Here is a 21,459-nt window from a genome sequence, read left to right on the forward strand (position 1 = left end):
CTAAACTCATATAGAAGGTTTAGGTCTATAATCGATAGGATACAATAATGATTGAATACTAATGTTAAATGATTCTCTCTTTAAATCTCTCTGTCAATATTATTAGCCTCACATTTTGCTAAACCATTTTAGAGGAACAGATATAAAAATATGCAGTGTATATAGAAGTGTATACTATACAGCAAACCACAAACATTTTGGTGTGCTACAACATAGTGCATTGGACATATGTTGCTCAAGTGCTCATTAATTTATAAACCCAAGCTGATAGACTAATCTGTAATTAGCTGGGGCCATACATTCAAATATGATGAGAGCTACTTGTTTGAGGTATTAACATAACTTATTAGGAGTTAGCATTTAATGAAAACAGGAAGATACATTTTGTAAAGCTATACTTCCATGTACAAATGTCAGCATTAGATGTAAACCGCATGTTAAGCAGCATTGTAACAAAGATAGTATAAAAAACTAGATTATGTTAATCAGTAGTTATATATGTCTCAGACATAAATTTATATGTTTGCCTACATATGCTAAATGAAAAAACAACATTCTGACATTTGTCCAACAATTAAGCAAGAGTTGAAAATTATTGCATGTTTTCCTTAACATTACCACATTTTATAGTTACAATCTAGAATTATTACTTTTAGATTTACACTTCACAACACTTTGAAGGTAAAAACACAAAAGGCAATGAAATAAAAACACAGATTTTGTTGGTTACACAAGTATTCACCTTTCATACATATTTGCTTTTTTACTTGCTTCACGAGTATGTTTTTTTCTTTTACAAACAGAATACACGTATGGCTAAATAAGGCAAGTGGTTGCATCAATGTCTTCCCAGGAAATGGATGAATATGTTTGCAGTGAATATTTTTCAATTCTTTAATTTACAAAATAATACCTTTTACACTATGGACTATTTAGTGTACACCACTGACATTACATTTTCATTGCAAGTTGTCCCTTTACTTATTGTGGTAACTTTATCCTGTCACTATTACATTACATATTGAAATAATGAGAGTTCAAATGAAATGTAATATAAGAAGTCTAATAATAAGACAAAGAAAGAACTCAAATGCTAATTGAAGAATGTGAATTTACAATGGTATAGCTGCTCATAGCTCTCTGCTTGGGATCTATAGGGATTAAACCTGTTTTAATCCTTTTCTGTAATGTTGCTAATTCACAATATGACTAGCAGTGGGCTAGGGGTCATATATTCTTAGGGCAATTCTTGGTGTACTTTATTTTATCAACTTGACAGAGAAGTACACCACTTCATTATCATCATAAATTCTCAATATAAGTAAACAAATTGCAAAAATGACTTCATTATAAATATGATGGGTGAAATAGGAAAAAGTTGTCCATGTAACCAAAACTAGCTAGAAAATGTAATTATATGAAGATATGTAATATATAGAAAAATCATACCTTTTTACGCATCTTTGAGGTTAGTGTGCCCAGACTATTGGGTCGGCCTTCATCTGTTTGATCCTCTTCCCGTGTACTCTGCATAACTGCTTCCATGTTGGTTTTAGTTTTTAAAGCTTGTCGGCGAGGCACAAAAGGTTGAAGAAAATCAACGTAGCATACCCTTATGTGAAGAAAACAAAAATCAACTTAATCCATAAGAATCAATAGAATTGTTTTTTTTTTTAAGGTTATCTTCTGGTGTAGATATATTGTCTATACCTGTGATTTTATTATTTGGTCACTATTTATGAGAGTATGGCAAAAATGAATATGAACATGTCTAGTATGATAGCTCAGGTACAAGAATAGCTCAGGTACAGAAATAATTGCAAACAAACATGTAGATCCAAAGGGATTAAAGACAGCTGCAAAGTTTTTTTTACATTTTTACCTTCATCTTCATGTTAATGTGAGTGCATTAAAGTATAGTAATCTTCATGTATAAGTGGTCACCAGGGTTTTACCAACAAATATATTTTTTATAAAATGTAAAATTAATTTTAAGTCACACTGCTGCTTCTTCTTAACAACCACCTTTCTATATCAAGTACAAGTAAAAGTAGATTGTCACTATACAATAAATATCAAAATGAATTACCAAACGTTGATATTTATATTTTTGTACAGAAACACAGACACTACTATTTATTAATTTAATATTTAAATATAATACAAAATTTAGGAATAACTTACCGACCATCGGCATTCGATTCAAATTTCTTTGCTAACATTTCACGTTCATATTCATTTAGTTGTATACATAGCTCAGTTAACAGGTCTTTAAATTCTTCTTTGCTGACAAAGCCAGTGTGGTATGGATCAAGATCTTCAAATTCTTTACGTAGGTCATCCCATAAGTACTCCACCTAAAATAAAACAAATAATACTAAAACCCTTCTCAATGTACTTCTGATGTAAGCAATTACTGGGAAAGATCACAATCCAACCCCCTCTCAACTCAACAGTAACTTAGTACTAGTGTGCTAATTGAAATTTTCACATAGGCTACTAACACTCCACTGCTAAAAGTGTCCCCAGTTACGGCATCTTTCTTTTTCATACACAACAACATACATTTTTAACATCCGTATCTACCATTTTGTAGTTGACAATGGTTTATTAACATCCACAAGACAGTTTGGCTTAGAAATGAATATCTTAGTACTAAAGTATCTTGCCTACAGTTAGGGTATTTACCACTAGTGGAAGTAGATCTATTCCCTGAAAACTAAAGCTTTACTGTAGTAATATTAGCAATACCTTTGCACGGACATTATCTATAAGAATGTCAGAGTCACAGTTCAGCTTTCTAGATCGAATGTTAAAATCTCCATCTCCTTTCTTTGGTGGGCTAATCTTGGCATTGGGATAACATGCAGATTTGGGTGAATAACCAAAATGTCTGACAAATTCCAGGTAGTCCAAAGTTTTGTCTTGGTTGGTGATGAAGGTGCTCCATATTTTGCGGATTTCTCCACGAGTAACTCCAGGTTGGATATCAAAACTTTATTTAAAGAAAACAAAAACAAGGTAAAGGCCATATTCTCTAAAGATCACACATAATTTTATTTAGTCTAAAACACTTAGCTTCCGATCTTTACATACCTCTTTAATAGGAAGTACATGGTCTCCTGAGTGAGGCGTCTTGAATTCATTTCATCCATGTCCTCAAATGCTTTCTCAACAGCTGCATAATTTTTATGAATGAGACTCTTAATAATTTTGAAGAGCTTGAAAAAGTAACCAGATAAATTTACACTTAGAATGAAATTATAACTTTTGTCCTCTAAAAAAAAGTTACAAAAATTGTGCTACCTTCATTGCAGACCTACCTAGAAACTTGCTTTCTGATTACTGAGAACATTTTAAGGCTATTTGTTGGATTACATATAAATTGAATTAAGAGCTTGGGAAAAACCAACAACAAACTCTCTGCAGAGTTTTTTAAAAGACTGTTTCCTATGAAGCAGGAGAAAGCAAAGTCGAAATAGGTCGAAATAGGCCTGCCCAACTATTTTGTCCTGAAAAAAACCTGCCAAAAATCACTGTGCTGTCCCTAAGGGCCATTGTCTATTTGTCTTACTGCAGTGAATATCCCTGGATAGCACCCAGTGCACCATATCCAGTGAATTGTGCTACACCACATGGAATGTGTTATAATACATTGCAATACATTTCCACATTCTGAGCTAGCACCCTGCCCTGTAGTGCAATCCTGCCAGGTCATCATCATTGCTCTTCGCGTGAAGTTTCAGCATTTTTTTTTTTTCGTTAAAATTGTTGACTATACTTTAAGTTGATCCACTCAATATATTGAGAACTTATCATAGGGTGACAGTTTGCCTTTGACATCTTTGCATTTCTAGTCACTTGTAAAATGTTTTATTACAAGGGATAAAATGTCTGCTTCTTTAAATTTTAGAAATTATACTCAAAATGTGTTACAGCCACAAACAAATATAGAAGTACTATTTTCAGTAGGAGGTCAGAAATAGCAATATGTAAAATTCTCTGGGAACAGCTATATTTGTTGACAGTTCCCATTAAAAATAAAATAGCTGACTCTGGAAGCTGTGTTCAAGGACTTCCCACAAGTATTGCCTTTGCTATCTCTGCAGTTCATCTTTCGCCACAATGAATAGTAACATCCACAAAACTCCTGAGACTAACAGCTGAAGGCAGAGGTGTGTTAAATTTCACTATACTGGTGTACATCTATGAGGAGTTGGGCACAGGAGCACCCTCACATATCATCACATTTCATCATCATACTACTATTTTTAAGAACAGATTCCAGACAAAAGTTACATGTTAGTTACGTTTCCATTGGACTTTGGAACAATTACCAGTTCTCTGTTTTCTAAAGCATGTCATATCTGCACCTTTTGAGTTTAGCTTCACTTCAATAAGTAAATATAGAGTAAATGTTCTACAAAAATGATTATATATGTATCTGGTGCTTTCAGATTAACCCCCGTCAAACACTAGTGGGGGTATTTGAACCATAATATAAAAGATAAGAACCAAAAATGTTTAAATAGTTACTTGTTCTGGTGTCCTTCCATGTCCATGCTCCTTTTCTTCATCCATTGCAGAAATCCCTACAGACCGTTCATCAAAGAGGCTTGGCACGCCTCGTCTTTAGGGAGAAGAATATCATGGTATTAGGCCATGTTTATAACATATTAACACCAGGATACATTCCAGGTTTTATTTTTCACTATTATTGAGACTGCAAGTTTTTTCACATTCCAAATTCCAATCGTTCTAACACAGACACAGATGTGATCGTAATCTCTGCTTACAACCTCTGTCAGGTTTGCATTCCTGACTCACAATTGGTTGTGATATAGTTGTTGATTGGCAGATCTTTCGCTCGCTGGAGAATGACATCAACAAAGCCATTAAAAAGAAATGTAAGTTTAGCACTCTTTATTAATAATATCATGAGAAATACTCTAATGCCAGTTGTATTTTAAATGCTTTTAGTACAAAGGTACAATTATTCTTTAACCCAAACATTAAACCCCTAAAACAGACCACTGACGTAACACCAAAGCTGATCTTTAAGACTAAAGTAACTCCTGTAGTAGAATACTTACCTACATTCAGCTGTGGTAGCATTAACACTATAAATTGTTGCAATTTTTTGGCACTAAAACCTTAATGCAAATATTACTTGATATTTAAAAACTAAAAAAGAACTCCTATAGTTGGAATATAAGGTTTGAACAGTCAGTGAGTTGAATCACACACATACATATATCTCTCACTGGTGAGTAGTGATGGTCAACCACAGATTGGAACGCACAATTTGAGCAATATGAGTTTCCATCTGACACATAAGTGTTTGTTTTTACTTTTTATGCTGACCTGTCATGGACAGGAATAGTGTGGCTCATCCAAACCGGTTGGCAGACAATGACAGCAACTGGTAGTCGGATAGACTGAGCCATACTAAACCTTTCAGTAGTGTATCACTGATAGCCATTGACTACAATAAATTCTGACTTGGAATTTCCAAATCTGACAGATTTTCCTACTGATCCTGCTCAGAACTGTTCTATTCTGCTTCCATTTATTGGTGACAGCTTCCTTTCCTTGTTTTGATCATCCTGTCTCATCCAGCTACAATGATATTTTAGCAAAACAGTTCCTATCCCTTCAAACTAACAGTGTTCTATATAGTGATAATTGTATGCTCTCTGTTACTTGTTATTGTTGACTATGGTGTATTTGTGGAATAATGTATTGGAAAATATTCATAACCATGGCATAAAATGTCTATTTTGCACAATTAATACTGGTTGTATTAACCTTAGTGAGCAGCTTTGTACTCATGTTTGACTTTTCTTGACAATATTTATTTACACAACCACCAACAGCATTGTAACATCAGGTGCCATGAGCATGTACAGTGGAACGATTCTTAACTACAACCAAATGCTGAGTCCCAGAGAACTAGATGTATACCCTAATGAGTTTTATCTTTGCTTCACTGAGCAAAACGGTCGTCTTGAGAGGGCTAAATGCTGCAAACCTCCCAGGCTTTTGTCCGGAGGAATGGCTGGCACTTTGCATCCCTTTTAAAAAGGAAGGAGGCCTTTCCAAGTCCTGATGAGTGATGTGGATTTTGAGGGTGACCTTGGGTCATACAGAACTAATCAAGCGAAAACAATACCCCAAATTTGCCTGACAGACACCAAGTATCTAAAGACTGTATCAAAAAGAATTAGGAATTGACAAACACACAGCCAGTGCCAAAAGATCAAATCTTTAAGGTGGTGGGACTAAAATTATTTATTCATTGTTAATTTATTTATTTATGTATGTGCAAATATCCTGCAGGTGCTGAGGGAAGGCATATCCTGCAGGTGCTGAGGAAAAGCTGAAAGGAGTTGGTTTTAGAGCCAGGGCTAACATGTTGGTCCATTTAACTCATTCTTATCCTTAAGGCGATCAAAACATTGACATTTATGAAGCTTTTGCAAGTAGAAAAAAAAACTTGTATATAAATGCGCAAAAACTGTTGGGTGGAGAGGCCATTAGGGTATTAGATGTTCAATGTCCAGCCAATTAGCAAGTGAATGCTTATGTCAATACAAGAATAATCCCTATGTGATTTCATTTATAGAAAGGTATAGATGGTTGTAGATTGTCCTTCGATTTCTTCATTAGATAATGTTACAAAAACTAATAAAGATTTTGAAAACAATGATAATTTTGAATTGAGAGGTCATGGCGTTGTACAACTGGGGTAATCATACTAAGTTATTATTAGTGATTGTTATAACTCATTGATGTACAAATACATGGCCCTCTTATTAATAAGATTTGGCTATTTTAGATTAAATGTGCCAATGTACAGGTTACCTACCATGGCACATAGGCTGACAAATGATTTCTCAGATATTAGGCAGCTGTGATGTTAAATGTCAAGTGGCATATCTATGTGCCATATTTGATCATTTTGGACAGCTGGGGTCAGCATGAACTTAAAGTGAAACCTGGATTACAAAAATATGTAAACTGCCATTACAGACTCAATTTTAAGGTTACAGATTGATCATAGATTCCTCACCTACTAAGTCTTTACCCAGTAACAAACTTGCAGGAAAGTAATTCTGACTTTTATTACTTTACTAGCTATAAATATGTTTCAAGTCGATGATTGGCTATGTAATAAAGCTACGTAGGGTACACCTTTAAAAGTCAGCCATTTTAGCTTTTATAATTCTTTTCTTAAATATTTATTTTAAAGAATAATGCAAAAAAAATTGCTTTAGTCTGTTGTACCCTTAATTTAATGACTAGTTTTCAACATTTTTTTTTTAGAAAACATATATATGTATTTTTTAAAATAGATGTATAGCTTTTTTCATACAATGAAGTTTTGTGTGCATAGAATGACTTTGTCAGTGCGTGCTCAGAGAATGAGCATTGTGATGTTGACCTAAAACAGATCTCAGTGGGGATTCCATGTAGACAGTGACCCCGGAGGACAATCAACACAAGAACTCAACAGGACACAGGATGAGCCTGAAAGTGATACCCAGATGATTTCCTCACAGAGCTTTGTCCTTCTATTCAACAAAGACATACTGCTTATCAACATCCACATTTTATGCTACTTATAAAGGCTTTAGTTTTTTTTATTTTAAAACTTATTACATATAAGCTCATGAAAAATTAACATGTAACTAATAATAATGATATTCTTGAAATAATAACCCTTTATGTTGCACTTTTTGTTTTTTTTTCTAACAAGTTCCAATTAGGACACTAGTGGTAATAACATACAAGAAAAATTACATAACATTGTCTCCTTACAAAGTAAGATGTCTCAGAGTTGAAATATTGTTAAGTTCTAGGTGGGATTATTATTTTTTTAGTTGGCTAAAATAATTAAAAAATTGCTGCCTGGTGCATTAATGAACACTATAACCCGGTATACATTGATTTTTTAAAATTTGTTTCTGCATCAGTTAAATGAACTGTGTAAAGTCTAGAAATCAAATGAAGTACTCTTATACAAGTTTATAATAATATTTTATAACAGCAACAAAACAGTAGACAATGATAGTTACTGATGCAACACACATGTAAAGCCCTCCAATATTTGCTCCTTTACAAAAAAAAAAATTACCTAGATTGTATAAATGTACGTCATCAAAGGCAATTTTTATTAATGGAGCCCTATGTAGTATCCACTCTTTTACATGGAACATTTCTTAATTTTCCTATTCCTAAACTGTCTCCTGTCTGCTGTAACATTGCATAAATAAAATTATATGAGATTGTTTTTCTGCTGCTGATGAGGAAATATATAAAGCCTATACCAATACAGGGAAAAAGCCCCATTCTTCATCTGCTGCCTATAAACATTGCCATACTATGCTGATTGTTACCTACTGTTCTATAATATGGAGTATTTACAACAAAATATAGGAACTTACCCTTTCAGACTCATGTGCCTACCATGGAGCATTAAACAATGGTGGACAAACCAATTTTTTAAAATGTTTTCTATGAACTCACAAAAAGCACGTATACGGATATAAAGGCTACAATGTACATACACTAAATTTACTTATGGTTCTTGTGGTTTGATGCGGAAATGTACACTTGTGTATCTGAACTCATATGCAAAGTGATATCCAAAGTGGATTCAAACAAAAATGTGACTTTCTCCAGTATAATGGGAATTAGGACTGCTGTTAGAGCTTAAATCTACATATCATATGTGTGTACAACTTTATTAAATCAGACCGGTCCGGTTTCTATCAGGTATATGAAGATTTCATTACCAGTCTAGTTTAAAGTACCAGTCCTGAGAGGATGAAATGAGGACAAACACAGTAGGTTTGGAAGCAAGGAAGTTAACTTTACTAAATAACATATTTAGCATATTACCTTCTTTTAAGGAATTACAAAACATTTACATCTACTGAGAACAACAAAAACATCTTTCAAAACTGGCACATCTGCCACTTGGTTACTAGAGGTTGGATTTATGTGAAGCCTTGTACAGATACTCACTTTGTGTGATCAGAAATGGTCTTTAGTGATTGTTTCAGCCAAAGATTGACAAAAGATTTTTGTACAGACAGGCTGCTCAGCTTTTACAAATTACAAAAAACTGAGTATCTGCTCAAAATTTGTAGACTTTTTGTGTTTAGAGACCTAACGGGACTGAAGTTGAACGCAAAGTTTTCAACGTACAGCTGAACTCTAGTTAGCACATAAAAATATCCTCAAAACTTCCTATACTCCTCTGTGTAGTGTCCCTTGTAACGTTTTTAGTTACTTTGACCTTGTCCAAGGTCATCACAGGGGCTGTAAAATATCTTTTCTCAGGAGCCAGGAAGAGGAGTTTGATAACTTTTACACTCTCTGTGATCAGAGGAAGGTGATTAGTGTCGGGAAAATAGGAACAATACTTCTACTGTCCTTACAGCTCAGTACAGTACTCTGCTCACCTCTAGTGTCATACATGGCTACATTGCAGCCATGCTGTACATTATACTGTGCAAGCAACGTTTAAGCTCTTCTGTTCACTGAAATCAGAACAACTTTTCTCTTGTGTTATGAATTCTTAACAAATCTAAAACTTGCTCCATACCTCTCCCCTCCTATGCTGAGGTAGTCTTCTAAATAGTTTCTCATTAACCTTTGTTATCAGTTCTCATCTGCCATTGCTGACAGCACAATACATCACAGACCTCATCTCTTTTGTATTGTGTGTTGTTTCATAAAGGTACAACCCTGTAGTATAATAAGTCACTGAACTTATTTGTGAATCCACTATTTCTAAGTTTATCAGAAGTCAGTATAAATTACACACAATGGCAACAGAATAGTAAACATCGACAAGCAGTGGGCATTTTTCAGCTCACAGCACTGCCTTTCACACTCTGTATCAGCACAATGGAATTCTTGGATGATGATTGGATGAGGAAATGGGGTGGGTACAAAAACCTTCCATTACTTATTGCATGTAACTGAGTGCAGTAAAAGGAGGCTTATCACAGTCAGTACAGGAAATCTAAAAGTGGAAAAAGTCTGCTATTGCTAATGACCAGACCATTTTTTAAAATGCTAGTTGCCTGACTATCACACAACTTCCCTTACTTTAATACTTTTTAAATCATTGAAAAAACATGCAGCCCATAAAGTTACAATAACTAATCTGCATATTTTAAGTGTATGATTGATTTTAGTAGTGTTTTATAGTAGCATGACAGTCAAGCACACACAGTTTTTCTGGTGTCATATTACCTGAAATAGCATTTTAACCAAATACAAATGTAAAAATTGTATTGCCTGGTAGATCTCCCTCTAAGTTCTCACTGCTGTTATAAGATGCCTTTATTACTGTCCAGTTTCATATGCCTTTTTCTAAGGTATTTTTTAAGCTTCCACCTATGACGCTGAACAAATAATTACAGAAATTGTCATCTAGACAGAATCTAATGCTTTGGCCTGCAAGGGAGATTTTGTTTGCTATGTCTTGCAATTGCCTTTTGGTTATTTAGGTGAAAATAAAAGGGCCTACCACTACAAGTGATCGTCTAGATTAGTGTTTCTTGAACTTTTTAACATGGAGGAACCCCTTGAAATAACTTTCAGGTTTTAAAGGAACCACTGCTATAATTACTATATCCACAGCTCACAATACATAAGCTTGGTGGTCAGTGGAAAGAATTTCTTTTTACACCACTGACCATTGTTAAGGATACTACCCTTACAAATACCCAAAAAGATCATTGGTATCTAATAAACTGACCCGAGAGGCACAAACTCTCATTGCAAGGAATCCTTACCAACCTCTGGAGGAACCCTGGCTGAGAAACACCGTTCTATATGCTGAGAATTACTCATGAATATCATAGAAGTTAAACTTCTAGTTGGCGACAGCAAGCACTTGTTTGAGTTATGAAACATGCTGAAATGGAGGACTTGACCTGTCTCTTCGCAAATGAGAGAAAAAAATTTGGGCACAAAAGTGGCACTTTATTGTGAGTATCATGGTAGATCATGGTGGACTAACTCCTCACCTAAAACGACTGTCTGATTTTTTAAAATAACTACCTGCCTGTAAATAACTACTTTAAAATAAGCCCTATGGGTGAATGATGTGTGAATGATCAATGTTTGTGGCAGGAATTATTGTTATTGGTAATGGACAGATTTTTGGTGTAAAAGATCTTTAGCAAACTGGTTAGCTCTCTCTGCTGTCCTCCTGTAATATAGTTAGTTATAGTTATTACCTATTAAATCTACAAGTAGATCTGTTGATTTCTATCACATTTTTAGGATGACAACATTTTTTGAATTGTATTGTCATACTATGGACAAGGTAGCCTTAGATAGACAAGTGGTTTTGATTGCATTTTAAAGCAGACCTAAACTCAATTTTTACTTTACATAGAAGGGTAGACAACCCTGTCGGCACTTGCTCTGTGCCAGGACAAAGAGGACTTCCAGGACCACGCGGGACTGGATCGTGGGAAGGACAATCGCCATCGAGGGACCTGTGGGATTATATGTAAGTGTAATTTTTTTATTTTTAGTTTAGCCCTGCTTTAAGTAGGCCAAAAATAATGGAATTAAGTAAAAAAAGAATGGGAGTGGACAGGCCCTTTATTGAAGAACAGACACTCTATGTCTTTTCTGCAATAAAAGAAACTTACCTGCCTGTTCTGTACCTGCAGTCTTCTGTAGAATGTACAACAAGCTGTGCATGCGCAACTCAGTGTACATTCTTGGCATACCTCATTGTCAGAATAAATGAACTCATGTACACATGTACAGGAATGACATCATTCTGGTCTGGCCATTCAAGATGGTTAAAGATTCTGGACCTGAAAAAGGACCGGTGAAGATGTCAGCACTGCTGAAGGAGCGAGGGAGGGTAGGTGTGCCTCTGCTTTAAAGGGCACACCTACACCTACCACAAAACCTCTTTGTAAGGACCTCTGGCAGTGATCTATGATTTGTCCTAGCCCCTGTAACTTCCTTTTTGCTTGAAAGCTTTGTCTGCATGTTCTTGTGAAGAAATTCAAAATATGAAATAAAAAAGAGATTGATATGCTGAATGCCACCATACATGTACCCACATAAGGTTACTCGAATATAGAGGTAAACAGTAGATGTCTTGTTTTAGTTTGTATGACTACAAGGATGACACAGGTGAACCAAAATGTGCCTTCATCCTCAGCACAGAAGCAGTGTGACATTGCTAAAGTATCTTAGAAGATACAATTGCATGGGTGTGCACATGGGTGTTTCTTTTCATGCAATGTAAAGAAAAAAAGAAGAATAAATATAAATGAGATGCAAACTTTACATTTAAAATGGCATTGTTTTTTGCCTAATCTGGCCACCATCCGAGTGGTGATCTGGCTATTAGAGAAAAAGGAGAAGAATGGAAAACATTGGCAGGGATTGAAGCCAGGGGATGAATGTGGAAATGTAGAACGATTGTTTCTTTTTTCCTATCTTTCAGTTGACGGTTGTTTCTGTCTGTTTTTTAGAACTGATCCAAGGGGACAGGGAAAGTCAGTGTGGGCAGCTCTAAGGAAGACCCCTTTCTACAGCTGCGGCTGAGAGGATTAAAGTGCTTCATACACAAGGCAACATTACACAAGTAGCCTTTGAACAAAAGTCATGGATACTATTAATGATATGGTAATCCTTAATCGAGCTACCTCCCAGTAGTGATTATACTGACATGGGAAGAATATATAAGTCGGGGATGCATCCCACAAACAACACTGTTCTATTGTCCTTGCCAAGCTTGAGCAGGACTAACTTTAGTTGCATCTATAGCGTCACTTTTCTCCTCTATGTATAGAAAGAACAAAAATCTGGACCTAAGACTGGATTTGCTTCCTGCAAGTTCCCACACACATCTTGTGTCATTTAGAAGAGAACACATCCCTGGCAATCTTCAGGATTGATGCCTATCTGAGAGCTGGACCACACAAAGGTTAACTTCTGGAGGTCTGGCAGAAGATGATTTAATTGCTCCACAAATCATGTGTCTCTCCCTCCAGCTATGGGTTCTGTAAATTAAAAAATCCAGCAGCAAAAACTATTTTTTTTAATTAATGTGCATACCTGAAAATTCCAAATAAATGTGGCCAATTACCTTTTGTTTCTTTTTCAGTAAAACTTGCAGCTGCTCTTCAAACACTAGCTGTCCATCACCGGAGAAAAGCCTATGTCAACATTTTACTTCTATTCTCCTTTCTAAAAAGAGTAAATATACTACATGGAAAGGGGCGTTAGAACATGGGTAAAGACATATTGGGCGGATTTGACAAGGACAATTAAGTTGATCTTCAACTCAAGCAACAGTTAGAAAAACACTTGTGCTTACACGGGTTTGCGTCAGTTACATTTCCTGAAATATATCTTTAGTTGTCAAGTAAAACAAAACTTTCTATAGAAACTTGCATTATGCAAGATGCTAAAAGCCAACATATTCTTCATGAACTTAAGTGATGCATGCATTACATTTTTTAGGGTGGGTTTACTGATGCAATTATGATTACAGTGCAACATGCCTGCATGATCAAATACACACTTGCACTCTCCAATGGAGGTCCACCTGGCAGGGTAAAAAAGTAGAAGTATAATGTAGAGACAGAAAAAGTGTTATCACCTTAACATATTGGCGGATTAAATAGCGTTTTTAAGGTTTGCCTGCAACTTTGTTTTATTAGGTTTATTATATTTAATTACAACATTTTTCATAGTTGCACATAAACAAGCAAATATTTACCTTCACTACATACTGTATATGCATTGGATTATTCTCTGCATTTTCTGTTTTTATAAGTAATATTTTTCTATTGTTCACCAGAGATTTTCAAAGGTTTAATGTGGGTGGTCTACACTGCAACCCCTGCAGCGCTATGGTTATTCTAATATGATGAGAACACAGCTCCTCTTCCTATATACTGAACACACATATTTTGGGTATACTGTATGGTTGGATGTAAAAAATAAATTATAAAATCATGTAACTTTTGTAATAAAAAAAATAAATAAATAATCAGAAACAATGATTACCAGAGCCAATTGAGGAAAGAGGTTGCAATAATACTTTAATTCTAGCGAAAACCTTTTATTTTGGATACAGTATGGAGAGGGGAGGACCTCAATCTGTCCTTTTTTGATGTGGTCTCTGCAGATTTCGCTGTCCTTCAGAATAAAGTAAGCAAGCAGAAATCTTCCAAAAATAAAGCTACGTACACACTTCCAATGGCTCTCGCCCGATAATCGGCTCAGGGCCATAATCTTAAGAGAATCTGAAGTGTGTACAGCCCACATCGTTCATCGTCTGAACGACCGCCCTGGCAGATCCATGGACGATAAAAGTGATGCAAGTGAAAGGAGGGAGAGCGCAGCAGGGTGCCGCTCGGTTGTTTTCCCCCTTTCCCTTTCCATAGAGCAGAACGGTGCTGTATGTACAGTACTCGTTCATGCATTGTGCAGTGCTTAGTCGTTGGAAAGGATAGTGAAAGATCCCTTCCAACGACCATAATTGCAAATGTGTAACCGGCTTAAGAGTAGGACCAATTTTAAGAAAATGGGGTTCTGTGCATTATATCACAACCTATAGCAAAGCACAGTTACCTGCATGGCTGTTGGTTTCAATGGCAACCCCATTAATTACACTGAATAGGGCAGCATACAAAAATAGAAAGAAATTGGTGCAGCAGTAAGTTGATGGGAACATCAGATTTTGCTCTCTATGTAATTTCTGATGTTCTTGTGTATTGAACACTATGTAAAGTGCAGCGAACAGCACTACAACACGCTGCACTGCACATAATGGGAACAAGGTCCTAAATCCACAGTTTCCCCTTATCCTGTATTCTTTAAGATAAGAAGTGGAACGCAGATTATAATATAAACTCGACAAGTGCTTTAACCCTTACTAGTTTCATACAAAAGCAAACAAGTTGGGGTTTTTCCTACCAGTTCCCACACCACTGCAGCACTTATAAGGCAGTAGGAAAAATCATTAATTATGGTGGGAGAAATATGTATTTACTCTATCGAAACAGGTAAATACCTTTAGTGATCAGTCAGCACCAAAGAGGGGGTCATTCAAAACATACTGTAATACAAAAATTTTTAAGAAAAAGTTTTTAAGAAAAACATTTCATGCATGCATCCATCTCATAACACAGGCAGAAGACCTTGCTTTCCTGCATAGTAAATACAGTTGTTATTGGCAGGTTGACACCTATGTGTGTATGTTATGTAGTTCATTATTTGTTCATGTGTTCTGGGGTAACAACTTAGCTGACACTTTGCTACACCAAAACACCAAAAATAACTGTAAATACAGATTTGTTCTGTTGCTGTGCATTGTGGATATAAAGTAGCACTGATGCTTTAGTACCTGATAAATAATGAATGAGCACAGGTAGAGAAACCTGCATGAGGTATAAAACATCACACGTGCATCATACATAGGTGTGAAAAGGAATGCTTGTCTCTGAGATAGAAAGGAAAAAATCAAAACATTTTGAGAGTGAAGTGTGAGAATACCATCCAATGGAAACACTTATTATTGTGAAAACTCTATAAGAGTTTTGATTTCCTCTCACTTAAGACAGATTGCTTCTAAATTCATACTGAACCTCCAGGACAAGAAATAATCAACGAGACACAAGCACCAAAAAAACCTAATAATGGATGAAAAACATAAAATTAAACAGCATATCATATGGCAGGGATATTTGTGTCATACAGAAGCCTACATCAATGATACAGTTCTCTCTGTTTTATCTACAAGGATCTTAATTCTCCAGTACAGGGAATACCAAGTAGCTACAAACTAATCACATTCTTTTTTTGTTGTTATTAAAGTGAATGTAATGGTTTTCTTTAATATATACTTAATTGTATGCAATAAAGTTTTTATTATTTGCCTGGAGTTGAGCTTCAGGGCTTAATTTAGGGGAGTAAGGGGCTGCTGATGGGGATAAGCTAAAACTTAGGGTTAGATGTTAGGCTTTGGGTGAGGATTTAAATAAGATTCAGCATTGGGGGTTATGAAAAGAATTAGGGTCAGGGGTTGGATAGAGATTTAGAGTTGAGGTTAGGTTGAAAGTTAGGTTTAAGTTCAAATTTAGGGTCAAAGGTTTTGGAAGAGATTTAGGGGTTAGGTTTAGGCTAAATGTATTAGATTGGGATTTTCAGGTATACTTATTTGAGCTCCACATACTATAAAAGTGATTGACAAATACACATTGGTGACAATGATTCAAACAATTATAGTTTAACTCATCTTATTTCAAGATGTGCACCCAAATAATAATGATACATGCTGAACGTGAAGTAGTGGAGCTATCATAATTAGTGTACCCCTTTCATTTTTGTACTGCATTGCATTTTACAGTGCCAATAAATGCATTACAGTTAAGCATAAATAAATGTTCTGCATTTAAAGTGAAAGTTGTTATAACGAAAAGTGATCAAACAGACCTCATAACACTGATTTGCAGGTGTTCTCCACTATTCCTTGCCTCTAGTACTAGTGTTTATTACTATGGAAGCACACATTGGAGAGATATCCTTTTTAGCTCAATGTTTATAGTCAAATACCGAACACTGTCCCAACCTGATTTTGCAGACCATAAAAAATCAATATGCAAAAAAATAAGCACTTTAAAAAAAGTACTTTTTTTAACAACTGCATTTTTTATATTATCTTTTAAAATACCCAAAATAATATTTTGATTATAGATGAAATCTTAAAACAAAATGACACTAATAGATAATTAAAAAACAAAAATCAAAATAATATTTAAACAACTTAAAAATATGGCATAGTGTGTGAAAATATGCTGAAATTGTAATAAACTTTTCAAAAACACTTACCTGAAAATCAGCATGACTGGGTATATAGACTACTCTTTATAAGGAGCAGACAATGATATGGCAAAAAATATGGTCTATTCAAAAAATAGGCCCCTAGTTTTATCTTATGTGGCATATAATGCTACAATTAACATCTGAGATGTGTGTAAATATGTGTGTGAAAATGTATATATATATATATATATATATATATATATATATATATATATATAATTATCTAACAGTGACAAGCATATTCGAAACACACACTGTATGTAAATAATGCTCCAAAACGTGTTGTTTACCGAGAATCAAACATCGCCATGAAGTGCGGGTATTTGACATTTCCATCTTCGTCAAGAGGGGCTCTGTCAAGTAGCTGCTCAAAGTCTTCATCAGTAATCTCTACACCAAACCTGAAACAGAGGTTAGTACCAGTCAATCAAGAAATTTGTTTGCCTCTCAGGCACCCACAATAACACAAGCATATGGCTGCCATTACTCTGTCACCACTCTGCCCCTCGCCATCAAGAATGCCCATGTGAATATCAGAGGTTAATCATGTTTTTCAGCAGTGAAAGAATTTCAGGCTCAGCACCCGCACACGGGGCCTGGCCAGTAAACGGGATACCAGCATAGAAAGCCATGTCGGATTGTCCTCTGTAAGACTGTATTCATTAGGCTAAAACACTGTATTGCTTAAACAAGCTAACACTGCAAAGGCGCTTTTCAGTAGTCCCAGTTGGCCTCAAAGAAAATTTACAAAAACATTGCTTTTCATAAGAAACACAGATTGAATTTGGAAAGTGCATTGGGAGCGCTCTTAAGAGAAATATCTGGAAAGTGCCAGTATTTGTTCAATGGCAACAAAGTGTTTTCATCCCTGGAGCACAATTTAAGCATAATCCCCAAAACACAGGCAGAAATCAGGGTGACTTAAGAAAATAATGATGAACAAGGCTTCATTCATTATGTGCAGACGGTGATAATGAACAGCTGACTTTTAGGGGAAGAAGGTTGTAGAGGGGATGGGAATTGCGGTAAGTTTCTTTCCTTGTGGCAAGGGCAAAGAATACTATGCCACAAGTAACTATTCAACTCATTTTGCAGACTGTTCATCACTTTGACAGATTTATGTAAATAAAATAGACCTTTGTAAAACTACAGAAGGATTCCCTGTCATGGCTTTAGACATAAATGTCTTTCTCAGGACAAAAATTGCCCAGTTCCTTAAAGGTTCTGTAAAGTTATGTATATCACAGTGGTAAAGGCTCATTAGCATGTAAAAGGCATTTCACTTAATTCAGTCTTGTACATACATGGTATATATCCCGGCACAATAAAATATGGTAATATACTTAATACAATTATGGAAGCACACACAGCTTTTTAAAGGTTAGATGCATTAACCTTTAGAGTTCTAAATGTATGAAATGAGAACTAGTGAAATCCTGCAAACCCACAGGTCTAAAACATTGAAGATGATGAATAGGTAAATGCACAGTTATCTAAAGAAACACAGCCACATTAAAGGAGGTTATTTGACAAGCACAGCCTTTTTATGATAGATTCAAAAACTTTTATTATATGTATTTAAGTTAATATTTTTCCCTCAAGATCTAAATGAATAGAGACCTATATATTGAGTCATAAACTACAACATGCTTGTAGCATATGTATCAAAGAAATAATATATATATATATATATATATATATATACACAAGATAATATTTTATTATTCTTTTATTATGTTATAATGAAAAATGATTTGCACTCAGAACTTTTTTGTAGACTCTTTCCATTTTTATATTCCTTCTATCTTTTATATGATAGAGGACTGGAACAGATCATCTCATAATTTTTTACCTACATATTAAATAAAAGACAGCACAATAGGTAGCACCATGTGCAAAGGGCCATACCCCAATATAAGCATTCAGAAAAATAAATACACCCTCACTGTAAATATTGAACGTTTTTTATAAGGGATTTTATATGGATAAATACCTACCTTGTACTTCATTCCCTTAGCAGATGAAGTGCTCCCAGGTTTTAATGTACATCGTACATCTCATAAGATGATCCTGGCATGTTGGTTGCCACACAACCAGTGAAGGAGATCGGCACCAGGGGATAGGTAGTATGGAGAAAGCCTGCTGAATTTTGGAGTAAGGTACAGACCTGTATAAGCCTGTCAATAATTATTTCCACTCTGATCTGCTTTCAATGAAAGATAAGGAAAGGAAGAGGGAAAGTAGGCTTTTTGAGGCACGGATATATAACCCATATATTAAAGCAGTGGAGTGGGGAAGAGTTAGATCCACTAACCATTTTATGGCTGTCTAGGCCCTACTGGGGAGACTTTTTCTCACTTGCTTTGGGGAGGCACATTAAAATCTCTTTCAGGTTTATTGGTGCAAATGTACTTAGTTCTACCCTAAACCTCTCCTTAGTGACTAACACTTGATCCTAAATTTGCACATATCCCAAACTCATAACCTAACTCTAACCCCTTATATATGAGAAATCCTTCCTAAAAGGGGCTCCATAATCTTGACAGAGGACCAAAGCCTTGCCAGCACTACAAAGAAAGGACCCTCTGGATTTGGGCCTTGCATTTGCACACAATTGTTATACTGAGAATACATATAGAATGAGGTCATTTTTTCTTGGTCTTCTTTCCTATGTGTCTGGGAGTGCAAAGAAGCTTTCTGTATTGCATATGGGTATTTTGGCACACAAGTGAGTTCCAAACACTAAAAGCTGATGTTAAATAAATAAATATATATATATATATAAAAATATTTGATAATTTTTATATTCATTGGGCAGCTCAGAATCTCTAATTCAAAGATTCTTGGCTGTACACGAAACTATAGAATACATGTTCTAGAATGTGACCATGTATAGAAGACCTTAATAAGGTGGCAATAGTGCTCCGACGGTTTGGTATATGCCATTTAGTCCACCATTGTGACTTCATAATTTACAGATGGGAGACAGGGCAAATATTTCTACAGTCAGCTGCAATAACTTTACAATAACATATTAAATTTATGTTATATATTTTTATGTGTAAATGTATATAATATATTATGTTGTCACAGGCAGACAGCAGGTGCCAAGAATATGTAGACCAATTACAAAGACAAATGCCTGACCACTGGATGAATCTGTGAGTTAGGAAAAGTGTCATTCTCCCACAGGCATTATCCCTATTGTCTATGGGTCACCAAGGTGTTCCAGTACACTGGTGGCATGGGACAGCTGAATTACAAAACCAGTCAGACACGTTCTTAACATATCATTGGCTTTTATTTTTTGAATGACCTAAGCATCCTTATAAACGTTTCATTTTTATGCCAGTTATCCGCAATGTAACAATAGCTGTTATGCATGGGAGCTGAATGGGAGACAGTGATGGAATATTGAGACAATGGCAGGATTAGGACACAATAGTGGGAAGCCGGGCGACTGAGGTTGTGAGACAGTGAAGAGGAAGGCAGAGGAGCAGCGGGGGAAGATGATGGGGGGTGGAAATGCACAGAAATATCTTTGTTATGTGGACATATGACTCTTATAAGATACCCAGTGGAAGATGACATGTACCCAGAATCCCATTCCTACAATAGACACTAATGCACTGCCAGTTCTGCATTAAACCTCCTAATCCTTCCTGGTTACAGAAGGTCTTGCTGCTTAATGCAAAGAGCTTGCAGCAATAAAGCTGAATTGCCATCAATACCTTACTTTTCTTAGTTAAAGATATCCCAATCCAGAAAACCAGACTTTCTCAATGAGACATCTCAGATTTCTGGTTTATGGTATATGTGGTTTATGTTGTTATATATGTTTTTAAAAAGTGCTGTCAATCAGATAAATCTGTTTATTTATGCAGGTAAACAAATCTATATATATTCAGTGAAACAATAATTGTTTTTCTTTTCTGCATCCTTGTTGTCAGCTAAAGTTACCTCACCTCCTCCATTATGTTACTCCTAGCTATTACATTACATTGATTATTAATCTATGCAACGTCTATGCAAAATCTCTCTTCAGCTATGTGATGTTATGTGATGTGATGTTACTGTGTTATATGAGATATAAAATGAAGAGTAAATAATTATTTTATCACGTGCAGGGCAAATCAAAAAGATCTTACTTATGTTTGGAAGTACACAATCTTAACACACTGCATTCAAAATCAAGTTACTGATTATTAAATCAGGCCTGTGTTTAAAGCTCTGTAAAGATGGCAGATTTCTGTCATTGGGGATGATCTTTCGTAATTGCTGACTGAAGAATGAATACGCATTGTACATATAATGCTGTTCTACTTTTTGGGTAAGGGACAGGGGAGGACAAGCGAATGTCAACCCGCTGCACTCTCCTTTACAGAAAAGTACAGCAGTTGTCCCCGTTCAGTTGTTCATTGATCCACCAGGATGGACTGATCAATGACATTGGGAGACCACTGTACACACATTAGATTGTTATTGCCCGAGATAAATGGTTGTGATTGTCCTGGGCGACAATAATCCAGCTTGTGTACGTAGCTTTAAGCTTAGCCAAAATGTTATGAT

General features: G+C 35.5%; 1 protein-coding gene across 1 annotated transcript in view; it reads right to left on the reverse strand.

Moving 5' to 3' along the window:
- LOC140327013 (EF-hand calcium-binding domain-containing protein 6-like) overlaps nucleotides 1–21,459 on the reverse strand; it is a 47,609-nt gene that overhangs the window by 3,183 nt on the left and 22,967 nt on the right. The window contains exons 13-18 of the mRNA XM_072406136.1: nucleotides 17,181–17,291; nucleotides 4,537–4,630; nucleotides 3,097–3,221; nucleotides 2,752–2,995; nucleotides 2,185–2,357; nucleotides 1,450–1,612 (exon numbers count right to left, since the gene is read on the reverse strand). Of these exons, the coding sequence (XP_072262237.1) occupies nucleotides 1,450–1,612; nucleotides 2,185–2,357; nucleotides 2,752–2,995; nucleotides 3,097–3,221; nucleotides 4,537–4,630; nucleotides 17,181–17,291 (910 nt within the window). The remainder of the gene's footprint in view (nucleotides 1–1,449; nucleotides 1,613–2,184; nucleotides 2,358–2,751; nucleotides 2,996–3,096; nucleotides 3,222–4,536; nucleotides 4,631–17,180; nucleotides 17,292–21,459) is intronic.

Source organism: Pyxicephalus adspersus, chromosome 3 (assembly GCF_032062135.1).
Source record: "Pyxicephalus adspersus chromosome 3, UCB_Pads_2.0, whole genome shotgun sequence".
NCBI classification, from domain to species: domain Eukaryota; kingdom Metazoa; phylum Chordata; class Amphibia; order Anura; family Pyxicephalidae; genus Pyxicephalus; species Pyxicephalus adspersus.